The sequence below is a fragment of the Stigmatopora argus genome, chromosome 1 (genome assembly GCF_051989625.1).
Source record: "Stigmatopora argus isolate UIUO_Sarg chromosome 1, RoL_Sarg_1.0, whole genome shotgun sequence".
Lineage (NCBI taxonomy): Eukaryota > Metazoa > Chordata > Actinopteri > Syngnathiformes > Syngnathidae > Stigmatopora > Stigmatopora argus.
This window is the reverse complement of record NC_135387.1, coordinates 21,736,213-21,749,113: the sequence shown is the minus strand read 5'-3', so window position 1 is coordinate 21,749,113 and position 12,901 is coordinate 21,736,213. Positions and strand designations below refer to the sequence as shown.

General features: G+C 41.2%; 1 protein-coding gene across 4 annotated transcripts in view; it reads right to left on the bottom strand.

The window, feature by feature from the left end:
- Positions 1 to 10,323, bottom strand: part of nav1a (neuron navigator 1a) — a 54,826-nt gene extending 44,503 nt beyond the window's left edge. For all 4 annotated transcript variants that reach the window (XM_077608422.1, XM_077608423.1, XM_077608424.1 and 1 more), the window contains exons 1-4: positions 10,192 to 10,323; positions 7,559 to 8,430; positions 7,061 to 7,152; positions 521 to 1,330 (exon numbers count right to left, since the gene is read on the bottom strand). In XM_077608422.1, coding sequence (XP_077464548.1) covers positions 521 to 1,330; positions 7,061 to 7,152; positions 7,559 to 8,424 — 1,768 coding nt within the window. In that variant the 5' untranslated portion in view covers positions 8,425 to 8,430; positions 10,192 to 10,323. The remainder of the gene's footprint in view (positions 1 to 520; positions 1,331 to 7,060; positions 7,153 to 7,558; positions 8,431 to 10,191) is intronic.
- Positions 10,324 to 12,901: the final 2,578 nt, after the last annotated feature.

Sequence of the window (12,901 nt, the reverse complement as noted above, 5' to 3'; positions counted from 1 at the left end):
GCAGATTCACTGATGCTGCCTTGCTATTAGCCAACTGACAATGCCCACTCCCCATCGGTCTCACTCACATTGGCTTAAAGAATGAATGGCCAATTTGGAATGTGGACAGCGAAAACACTGATTGAAGAACAAATGCTGTCATGTTTGGGACTCTGAAACAGTGACAGCATTTCAGGTCAGATCCAATTGCTCCAATGCTAGCCAAGAGTAATACTCCCCTTTGGAAAAGCGTTTGTCAGCTGGGCCACAGAAAAACATTGACACACGTATCCATACAACATGTTTGCTGTTTTAAGGTCACACTCAATTTTGTTGTTGATTCTATTATTCGCCCCCACCTGTGTGCATGACAGCACTCCAGAGCAAAAATCAATAATAAAATACACAGCATTTATGGAGCTATTCACACATGTACATAGATATATACACATGTAAATATATACACAGAAGTTGTTAAGAGGTGGTGTTGGTCTCATGCTTGACCCCATGCAAAGGTGGTCTAGAAAAAAATTGCACTCACCAAGCATTTGGCTGAACAACAGTTGCTCCAGGTCCCCCAGAACTGTCACCACTAACTCAGGGTCCACCTTTAAAAAGGCCTTATCATCTTCTCCTTCGACCACCTTCCCCTCTTTCTTGTTCTCGTCTAAGAGGAGGGCACATTTTTCCTTCTCACCAAGTTTAGCACCATTAACTCCTGTACCGCTGGCTCCATTAGCCGTAAGGGGCTCATCAAGGTCTTGTCCTGGACTCTGGCCTCCATCGGAGGTCTTGCTAATAGGCTTGACTTCTGCATAAGGTCCCCGTGGTTTTCCAGGGCCTGGGATTCGACTCGCCTTGCCCAGATTTGATGACACAGTTTGGGAGTTGAATGGTTTAGGCTTCGCTTGGAAGAGGGATTGTTCTGACTTTGAAAACTTTCTTGAAAGGGATGTTTTATCACTCACTGCCTGACGTGCCTTAGTTTGCCCTGCTTTGCCATCCCCAGGCTGGCCAGAATCATCAGTCCACCTGGGAGTCTGGTACAGATTAAGCTTTTTCTCAGAATCAGTGAGTACAGCCAAATTGCCGAGTGATCGCTGTTTACGTAGTTTGGACGGATTGGCGACTGGAATCGGGATCGATCCGCTAGTTGGTCGGTAGACCTTTAGCTCTGACCTGGAGGGACGTGAAGGTCCCTGAGGTAGAGCAGATGGCTTTGCTTGTGGCTTCCTTGAGGCCATGGACTGGGCTGAAGGATTCTGGCTGGAAACTGCAGGAGTCCTGAGGTCCAGCTCCTTGGGCTTTGCTGTCATGCTAATATTAGCCACATTAGCCTCCAGCATACCTCCTGCAGACAGCCAAACAACAGGGGCATGCTCTCATATACGAACAGGCATGCTGAAATAAATGGCGTAAAAGACAGAAACATCAGATTTGCTGTCTCTGTTTCCCTTATGACCCCTCAGTTGAAAATGGCAAATGTATCAGTGCGGCGTGGCCGCCTTTACTCACTTCTTCCAATCCATGAATCTGCAGGTCAGTATCTAACATGTAGTAAATGCATCTCCTCACAGAGCGTCTCACAGATGACAATAGAGCTGCCGGAACAAAACGCAGTGCTGACTGTCCGCCCTCTTCGTCTGTACCTCTGCTTGGTGCATCCCCTCCTGCTTGTGAGGCAGGCAGCAGCCAACTGACAGGAGAAGCAATTGCAACAGCAGCAACACCCCCTTTTTTCCTGTCTCTCCTCCCTCTGTCGCTGGTTTGCTCAAACCTACCCCCGCCGGCTCATTCACCCGCCTTCGTCCTCTGCTAGCCTTCCCTCTATCTTCTTGTCTTTTACTTGCCCTCCTCCCACTGACTGATTCATTGGTCCCATGCTTCCCTATTCCCTCTCTCGGTCAGTGTTTTTTTTTTTCCTCCACATATCAATTACACATATTGACATGCTAGGAGCTTTTGTCAAATACATGTACTTAAAACAATCATTTTCAATCCATCTGAAATCTACACACACATTCTGTCTCTCTCAAACCACAGATGGTGTGCTATACTGCGCAGAAGTGCAAACACTCGGGTTTTACAGTAAATATCCAGCATCTAAATTAGGCTCTTCCTCATCCATGTGGGCAAAATCAGTTCTCCTTTCTTTCATGGCTGCCTTGAAACTGAGTTTTGTTAATATCGTATAGTAATCACATGCAGTTCCTTAAGCTGAGCAGCATGTGACTGCAATGCTCCTCAATGTCAAATATTGCCAACAGAATATAAGACCCCACCCCCAGTATATCCATGCATGTCCAATCTATCAACATCATCATCACATTTGCTGTACTATTCACTCATTCACGCTCAGAATGTAAGTGTGTTAACCACAGGAAGCCCACCCACGATTATTTTGAATTATCATTGGACTGCAGGTTTAACGGGACATTAGGCTATCCCAAATGCACAGGGATGGCTAGGCGTGCAGCCTTTTGCTTTAATTAGCAGCCAACTGCCCTGAAATAATGAGTATAACCACCACCTGCATTAGATCAACTATCTCCATTTCCTTTCCTCCACTTCATTATTCATTTAAATGCACAAAACCCATTTTGGATGCAGAGGCCACTAAGCCATTTCTGCGCGTTCTAATCCATTTCCCTGCACAACCATTTTGATAAACTGTTGCTTTAAAACAAGAACAAGTGCATGTGTGGGTGCTGTCACAGATATTGTATCTCGGTCTAGAATCCTATTGAGTGTGTGTGTAATGTGTGGACTCTATGCGTGGGTCTGTCTCTCCCTGTGTGTCACATTGATGAGACAGGGCTAAAGAAGCCCCTATATAGGGATTCACTAGTGCCCTGTCGTGTTCAAATGCAACACTCCAATGGACATCTCGAGAAACTTGGCTTCAGTTGTAAAAATGTTATTCCTGTGTCCCATTCTGATATTGGATAGTTGAGAAATGATAAACACAGGGACTGTATCCATTCCATTAGGAATGATAATGATGGCAAAGCATAAACGTGTTATAATAAGAAGGATCAATCAAGCCGTTCACAGAAAACAAAATGCAGTCAGTCTCCTTATAGGTCAGAGCTGGGATTCATTAAAGCCCTTCTCATCTTTCTAAAATGGCAACAACCTCAACATTGTCCTTTTGAATTTAATCTTTCATCTTCCATTCTTCTGGTAAAGAATCTTCTATAATATTGGATTGTTTGTTTAACACTGTGAGACCAGTTTTTCCTATTATGAAAGAATCTACAACAAACCCTAACACTATACAATTGTCAAAGGTGTAATCTCTGTTCTGATTCATCCAACCCCAGTTTGATGTAATTGAGGCACAATTTTTACAAATATTTCTTCCACACTAGATTCATTAAAGTATGTCTGTGCAGACTGCTTTTGGAATTGAACACGAGGACACAGTCATGCTAGAACAGTCACAGCCCTTTTCTAAACTGGGACTAGAAAAAAAAGATAAAAGCACAGAATCAGGGAGGAAAAAGTTGGAAAAACTGCGATTTGGTCAAGTTCAGTCATTCAGGCAAGTCCACAGAGTGAATGATGTCATTTGGGGTTCATAGCTGCTGTAACATTTGCGCTTAAACCTCGCTGATGACAGGTTAAGGTTTGCACACAAGGCAGGATTGTATGGCACAGGGGGCACAGATACACACACACACTGAGGCACACAGGACATCGCCTGTCCAGAGTTCGCAGCCTACCTGAGCAATCTGGCTTGACATCAAGAGAAATTGGGGCAGTTTGAGTGCGTGATGGAAGCCAGCACTCAACATTTGACTTTTTGCATTCATCACTTATCGCATTCACAGTCGGCATATATGAGAATTGTGTGTTTGTGTGGAATATGAGGGCTGAGCACCAGCTAAAACTTTGGGAAATTGGCTCAGACTAGAGGAAAACACTTTAACACATACACTCAAAATATACTCACGTTAAGCCCAGGTAAACAGACATACAAGGCTGAATGGGTAGATTGAACACACAACATGAAGTGTAGTGAGCAGGAGTGACAAGCATTTGGGGAAATGTGGAAAGTTTCACTTTTACTATACTATATTTACCTATTCATCTCAGAATAGTTGGAAACTGATTGCTGTTGCAAAGTTTACCTTAACAGTGCATTGATGTGCGGCCATTGCTGAGGTGCTTTATAATGCTTACAAAAGAAGAGATATGCTGCAAATTAAGAAAACCACCTCTTATCAAAGTATCTTAAATGTTCAAATCTTACTCTGTCCTTATCCTAACTTGATTCTTTTAAACCCTGTTGTGCAGATGGTACATGGTCTCGCTTTCATACTCATACTTTCTTTTTCAATACTTGTTTTTGTGTGCACAAATGAATAATAATGATGACACATGTAAACTGGGGGTGTAGAAGTGAGACAAAAATACGGGTGTAAGTGTGACTCAAGATACATGGCAAAGAAGCCGATTTAGCTTCAATAGTCATTTGAATGGCCACTGAGCAAACTCAAAACAGGAGGAAGAGGACAGTATGAGGAAAAGCTTGAGTGTTTGCATTGTAGAGAAGGAGAGGAAGCTTTTAAGACAGAGAGGGGATATCCTGCCTCACAGTATCACCTCCTGCTTCATTTGGTTATGTCTGTTAACACGCTAGTGCTCGTGGGTCCACCGGATATGGTAATGAATACTCAGCTATGACACACAGCTAAAATCATACGTAACATGACTGCTGGGGTCCACTTTTGAGGTCAAATACTGAGATAATTTACATGCGGGACAATCTGACGCTAATCTGACTCATGAATGAGGATAGTGATAATACACAGCATGACTCACTGGCTTTAGCATTTGGGGAATTCAAGCACTTAAAGCCTATCCATGACAATAGTATGACTGTGTCCGGGAGGCATAAAATGGAAACTTAATGAAAACAGCATTCAGGCGAGTGATGAATGTCACAAGCTTATTATGGAGCATCCGCAGCTCGTCTTGAGGGGGAAAAAAAACAAAATCTTTGTTTTTAAGGGTTTAAAATTGTAATCTTCCATTTGGCTTAGTGTTGACATTCTCATTGCACTCCCCTGGGGTGTCCCACAAAGCTGTAATGCCAGTTATGGTTGCTTGGTTACAGCATAGTGTGCGTGAGGGTGGATTTGTCACATGATTACTCCACCATAGCATGATTCTCTGCATTGGGAGTGACCCCACAGGTCAAAAGGGATTTGGAGTCTGCACTAGCTCTTCTCTTTCATCTGTCAAATTGAATAACTATGAAAAACACAATAACATGTTTTTTTTTAAACAATCAATGCAAGTGTTATTACAATTTATCCCATAGAGTTGTCCTTCAAGTGTTTGAAGTCATCAAAAAGCCATTAAAATTACACATTTGATTATACACTACATATGTTTATTTATTTAAATTTTTGAATAGTCATCACTCATCAGTAAAATTAATTATAAGAGCCTACTCTCTTCAACGTTAACATTATTATACTACTACATATTTATACATGATTTTAGGATTTCTGTACTATAAATGATTATAAAGTCAGCTCTATATCAGTATCAAAATAATAATGAGTAATACAAGGGTTGTGTGTGCTTACGTCAGCATGCACTTATGTCAGTTTTCCATACATACATTCAATACTGATATCCTTGAAACGAGTATTCAGGGACCAGAAGTAAATTATAATACGCATGTGCAAGAAAGTCTAAGATATGGAAAGACAATTCACGTGCTGGAAAAGGATACGATCCGCCTAACATTTGTCTTCAGAAACACCATATGTGGATGGTCCGACATTTATCAAATTTATCTCCCTTTCTCTCTCTCTCTGTCACACACACACACACACAATCTCTGGAGAATGTCAGTAAGACTGGGGTCTAATTGAAAGACCATATGGCGCTGCAGCCACAGTTATTGTCCATGTATCCATTAGGGCCACAAGATGATGGCAAAGGTTATGTTATCACTGAATTCACTAAAGTAAAAACAAGAATCCCATGATTGGGGTATTTTTCCAATCAGAACAAACTCGGCTATACTTGCCATTTGACAACGATATTTCCATTTATCCTCTTGACCACCCCTCTTTTCAACTTATATTTTCTTTTCCTTTCCTTCAAAGACACTCATCCTCTCCCTCCCTTCCAGTGCTGTCTAAATTAGCCTGGTTACAATCTCACCCCAACTACAGTTAATGATCCCTGTGACTGCTCTTAACATACTAAAATGTCCTTCAAAAGCAAGTGAAGTATCAAAATCAAGAAGTCTCTATTCCCGTTCCAGCATGAGACCTTTGCACTCAATTAAGACTTTGGTAGTTTAATCTAGGAATAAGTGCAACACTGTAAAAATAACTAATTGTTACCATGAAGAAGAAGAAGAAGAAGAAGCAGAAAATGAAATGTTCTTCCACTGAATGGCAGTTTTTTTCCGAATTAATCACTGAATCACCAATTTCAGGAAGTCAAATATGTGAGTAAAGTGGGCAAGATTTGGTCTTTTAGGGGAAATTTTAGTTTCCATGTTTTGGTCTTCCACGTCTAAGTAGGTGTTTTTGCTAAATAATGTTGAGGAAACTTTGGGTTAAAGCTTAAAAGATATACAGATGCATGAAAAGGATGATGGGTTGAAATGAAATGATTGTGAATGTAAACGTTGCTTGGCAGCGAGTATACTCTTTTATTCCATTACTGACCCACATAAACAATGTCATCTTGATTCATCGGGGCATCCTAAGCACTTATCTATTTCCCATTTCTTCGTCTTGACCCAACGCAGCCAGCACAGCCGCAGGCCGAGGCACACTTTCTAAACCGTGCCACCCTCTTTCAGATATGGCAGCCAAGAGATGGTGAGTAGGAGACATTTATTAGGACTGAGGCTGCTGATTCCTTAATCTCTTCAGTGGGTCTTTGGCCGAATATGAATAACTGTCACAATTAGCACCCAAAATGACAAAATACAAATTTTTGACCTGTTTTGTGCCCCTATGTTAATTGGCCGAAAACAACGAACCGGCTGTCTTAGTTTAGAAAACAAAAATTGCCGTTAAGCATAACAATGCATTTATCTAACCTGTTGTCAAGTCATCACAGCAGATCTCTATGGATCCGGACGAACAGTCGCTCAGTTCATCTAGTGACAGATCACCTTCCTGCACCGGCAGTCTGCCAACATAACATCAATTCATAGGTTATTGTAGTTTAAGATCACAGGCAGCAAACATTTTACTTTTAATCTTTGCTTCATTAAAAGGGACTGTGAAACTGTGACTACTTATAGGTCCTTAAAGGCTTTTTAGTGGACACTTTCAGAATCATCTATGCTCCAAAAAGCACCAAGTGGGCATTGTGTGTGGCTGTGTGTGTACATTTTTCTGTGGGATACACAATAATTGGTTTGAAAATCCACAAAAAGCCTCTGGGACCAGTGTTTATTAGACTGTGTGGGTGTGAGCCAGTTCTGTACACTGGTAGGCCATATGGCGAAATAAGAGAGATGGCTTTACTATGAAATCTAAATATTAGCAATGAAGGAAAGCTCAATAAATTCCTGTGAATGAAGACCACTCACCTGAAGCTGAAAGGAGCAACTGCTGCCATGTTTACTCGGGGAGATTCTGATTCCAAGGAGGTGGCCTCCTTTTGCAGATCACGATGTAGCTTATCTAAATCTGGCTTGTTCATCGCAGGCATGGCTAGCATACCTGGCGGAAGCAGTGGAAGACTGGTAGATGAAGCAGGACTTGGATCTTCCGGTGTCCTCATCTCTTCATCTGATTGTGCGGCAACGTCACAAAGACTGCTGAAGGCCTGCTGGTGGCTTTGAGAGGAGGATGAATTGATATTTTCATTGTTGGCGAGAGAAAATTGGGCTGAGTGAATATTTGGAGCATCATTTCCTAGCATGGCATCATCAATCACTCTGGAAGTTGATTGCTCTCTTCTCCTGAACTGGAGCGGAGGACGTAGGTTGGTGGCACCAAATGTTTGGTTCATATTTGTGGATGGATTTCTATTGCAATTCCCATCAAGTGAAAAATCAGTAAGAATCGGCATCGGCTTTACCAGATCCACGGTGTCATTGGACTGTGGTAGAGGCACCCTGTGTTTAGTTAAGGGGCTGTTGCAGGCTAAAGAAGAGGTCTGTGAAGCAAGTGGAGCTCCTGGTTGGTGGATCAGGGAAGGCTTCAGGCCAACATTGGCCGACATGATCCTACTACAGGATGACTTACGGAGGCTTGAGCTCCGAGGACAAAGCAATGGCGACTGAGTGGGTGTGTGTGCGCGTTTTGAGGTAGGTTTCAAGACTCTGGGCAGGTCACTGGTCCGTTGATGCCTGTCCATATTTTGCGTGGCGGATAAAGGTGCACGTGGGAGCGGGATTCCTGAAGAGGCAGGGGGGCGAATGGTGGACCTCACCTTGACGTCCCCGCTCATGATGACCTAACGGAGAAGTTACAAAAGCCAAGGCGTTAAATAGAAGCAGCAGTTCCTGAAACACAGTGGAATATCGGCGGGCAGAACAAGCACGTACTGTATGCCAGAGTCACCCGAGCAGCCACGAGTTAAGTTCGTTTTTAATGCAGCTTAAGTAGAACCGTGCAATCATTTTGGCCTGCTTTGTCCCCTTCAAACACAACAGCAAACAGTATTCCCCGTCCCGTGTACAGACTTGCCGATGGCAAAGGCAAAAAAGTGCACGGACAACGGATTTTCTAAACATAATTAAATTAAAGACACACACTGCTCTCTTTCTGTGCTTTCCTCTACCGAATGTTTATTCCAATCCTGCTATGCAACAGTTTTCATCCACCTCAGTGTCCCATTCTGATATGTACAATCATATCAAGAACCTTATTGAAAAAAAAAACTGGGTGGTAAATCTTTTTCGAGTGACTCTTTCATTCACACCCTTGCAGGGAAAACCACAAATGGGAGTTAGTGAGAATAATAATAAAAATAAGATGGGAAATAGGAGAAAAGGAGGCAACAGAAAACTGATGAAGGATCACAACATCTGCGAGTGAAAGATATTGGAAAAAAAGATTTGTTCTGCTTAATAAAATGTATTATCAAGAGACTTATGAGAAAATCTATTGTAAGCGTTACAGCATGTAAGAAATATTTCTTCAGTAGATTTTTCCCGTTACTAATAATAAAACATATTTTTTTTAAATAAAGAAGATGGAGCATGGGTTCAGTCTCCCTGTCATGTGTTCAATGCAGACATGGGTCTTTCCTGTTATGTAAGTTACAACTTCAACTGCAAGTCTACAACTGATGTTTTGTTGTCAAATGCACCACAGGCAGAATTGCCTGCAACACAACTGTCTCCAGAAAACACAATGAAGAAAGGCAGTGCAAAAACTGCATTTATAAAATGTGCCAACAGGCAAAATATTGTTTGGATGGATTGGATTGTGTTGTTAAATTTTAGATTTGGAAATGAAGAAGTTCAGGACAGTTTTTGCTATTTTACGGCTTTATCAGTTTTTACATTTTTTTATTTAATAAATGGACTGCTTCTCAAAGAGTGTGAATTGCAGCAGGTTTTGACAAGCCCATATACAGTATTGTCATGACGTGAATGCCTGGTTAAAGTATTTCTTAGGTGTAGCGCAGTGTGAGGTGGTTTGGGACTAAGTGACTGAATTACCTAGCGGATTAATATGACTTTATTTTGTCAACTAAATCTCTTAGTCATATAGTGACATCTACTGGACATAAAATTGTAAAAACAGTAGATAAAGTCTTTACGATGCCTCTTGGAATTCCTGTTACTCAGCAGAGTGGTAAGATGAATGAATGGGGTCAAAATCACATTAAAATAAAAATGTCATTAAACACCAACACATGCACACAACGTTGTGACGAATACTCTGACTCATCACATGATCAACACATAGCAAGTAACATGTGCTTTTGTCGATGAACTGAAGGACATCAATTAAAATTTGTGTGGGTGTTTGCTATCATTGCGTAGTTTTTAGACGGTAAAATTGGAATGATTCATCTGGTGAATCACACTAATCAGAATGAAATTGTCAAAAAGCTTATTTCTTTAGTAAAATATTCATTTAGGGGCACTGAGAAATCACAACATTCCTGGAATGCCAACACCTTAATAAAGATATGAGAAGCGCAAAAGTTTATGATAAAACAGGCACAAAAGTCAAACTCTCTGACCCAAAATGAGTGTCCTACCTGCCAGCAGGGTACTCCGTCTTGGGCCTCGGGAAAGAGAGGGAGGTCACACTTCTCTGACGTCCCAGGAACAATGGACTGTTTTTTCCTGGATCACTGCTGCATCCGTACAGCTGCCCTCTCATTGGTCCGCTGAACATAACCATTCACCAAGACAGGAAGCTGTGACAAACAGTAACAACACTGGGAGCCAATCACCAAGAAGCCCGCACTAAAGTGACTCATTTTCAAAGTCACTTTCCCGGAAAGAAAAAAAAACTGCGTCCCAGTCATTTGGCAGTTGAACATTATTCCACAGACTGAAATATTTCTATTAAAAATAACACAATGACCTTCAATGACATGTTTTGTCATCCTCAGTAAGGTTTGAACGCTTATTCTGTATACTCTACCCCAGACAGCAGTGTTTCTTGATGCTTTCGATGTTATACAGTGTGGCAAAGTGAAATGGAAAAAAAAATCAATTGAGTTTGGACAAGGTCGAAAAATGAATCAGCTGTTTTTTCATAATATGCCAAAAGATATTAAATTCATTAGAAAGTAGTAAACTTACACTAAAAACAAGACCTTGATTGTTCTATAACTATAGGATTTGTCAAAGATGGACACTGCATGCAGCATGCATACCTACAGGGAGGTTTTATGATGCTGACTCAGGCTGATGGCATCACGCCTGGTAATGGGATACGCAGTTTGCCCACCCCCTTTTTTTGTATCCTTGTTCAAGCCCATTTAATGATATAAACCACTCTCTAAATCAACTAACGAACTAAATGCAATGCAAAGAGAAGGACATTAAGCAGAGAAACAGTCAACATAAACCAACACACATTTTAGAGAAAGCATAAAAAAATGTCATGCAAAACAAGTACAAGTCAACACTCACCCTCTCTAGGCAGAAAAGACCCAGAGGAACAAGTGCCTCCAATCTGCATGCTGCAGAGTGAGTCTGAGTCTGGCTCAGTCACACAAGGCCTCTGAGAAGCAAGCATGTGTGTGTTGTTCAATGTGTGACATTCTACTCCACGGCTACGTCATAAACGCTCTGGTGCTGCCGCAGTACGCCTGCAGCTGTGTCCCCGCCCCTTTCTTCTTCTTCTTTTCCTCCCCTCATCAAAATCACTATCTGACTGTTCGAAATGGACCTGTTGGCTAAGCTCCCTCCCTTGTCTGAGATGAAATAAAAACCCAGCTACAGCACAGTCGGGACGGTCCATTAGCTGAGACAGTGTGGATTGGAGCTGTCTGTTTACCCGCACAAAATCGCCTATATTGTAAGTGTAATTAAAAGTTGTAATTATAATGCATAATTTGGTTGTGTTTAACAGTAATACCTTGAGATACGAGCTTAATGCTTGCCGGGACCAAGCTCGTATGTCCGTTTACTCGTATTTCAAATCAACTTTTACCATAGAAATGAACTAAATAATAGGAGAACGCACGACCACTTGCCAACTTGTCCGGGTGCTCCTCTCATATTGGCGAGCCAGTTCCGTCACACGTACACCACTCTCATGGTTTTCAATTATTTCGTGCTTAATATCGATTGACATCATACGCCTTTTCTTTGCACTACCCTTCATTGCACCTACTTGCTTTGGACCCATTGTTTTTTTCCTTAATTCTGCACTGATTAACGCAATGTCTTTTTTGACATTTATTGTATGATTTTTGTTAAATTTGTTAACAACTTTGGCATTGATACTGGGATATTCAAACATTTAAATTAGCAGAATCAAAATAAATGGTTTCTATTGTTAAATAAGTCACTTGTGGTGCTGTCTGAATTGTTGAAAACATCCAGAACTAATAATCATGAAATCATATACTGTATATAGTTATTGATTTAAAATAAAGAAAAAAAAATTGGGGTTCTAACCTAGCTGGTTGCACTAATATTCAAGGGTCTATACTCTATACGCTCTTAGAATTCAGATTTACATACATTACATGCCAGTATGCAAATAAACATGGCAAACAAGCAAACAAACACCCATCACATCTCAAGCATATACATACAGTACACAAGCCAGAAAAGACACATTTGCTATAATATTGATTCAGTACTTACAATAATGCAGCATCCCTATTTTTGTTTTGATCAGCTTTTTGGTTTGGCAGACTTGAGTCAGGCGCTCACAAACACTCACATGATGTGTTGCTTTGTGTTTCTGCCTCACAAAACGGGAAGTGGTTTATGACTGAAGGATTATGGGTAGAAGGGTGCAAATTCTGTCAAGTGTGTGTGTGTGTGTGTGTGTGTGTTGGGGCGCACGCTCGGGAGGTCATGTCATAGCTAATCTTCTAATAGCCCATGAGCCCCCCCGCTCCCCCGCAACCAATAAGAGGCCAACCTTCACAGGCGCTGTTGTGACAATGGTACACTTGTGTTACTGTAACCCGAGGGACATCTGGAAGATAGTGTGCGTGTGCTTGTTTGTGAGAGTGTGCATGTGTTGTACAGTAATACTTTGATGTAATAAAAATGAAAGAGATTCAAGTGCAATGTAGTTGATTTTCAACAACCCAAGTAAAGATTTACGGCATATTTTTACATTTTTCTCTTGAATCATTATGACTATTTATTTAAATTGTATGCATTGCATACTACATGCACAATCTTTATACTTGTGCGCATAGTCATACAAATACTTATGGAGGTTTTAGGGATTTTTGGCGAATTAGGACAACTCTTTACCACAAATCATCA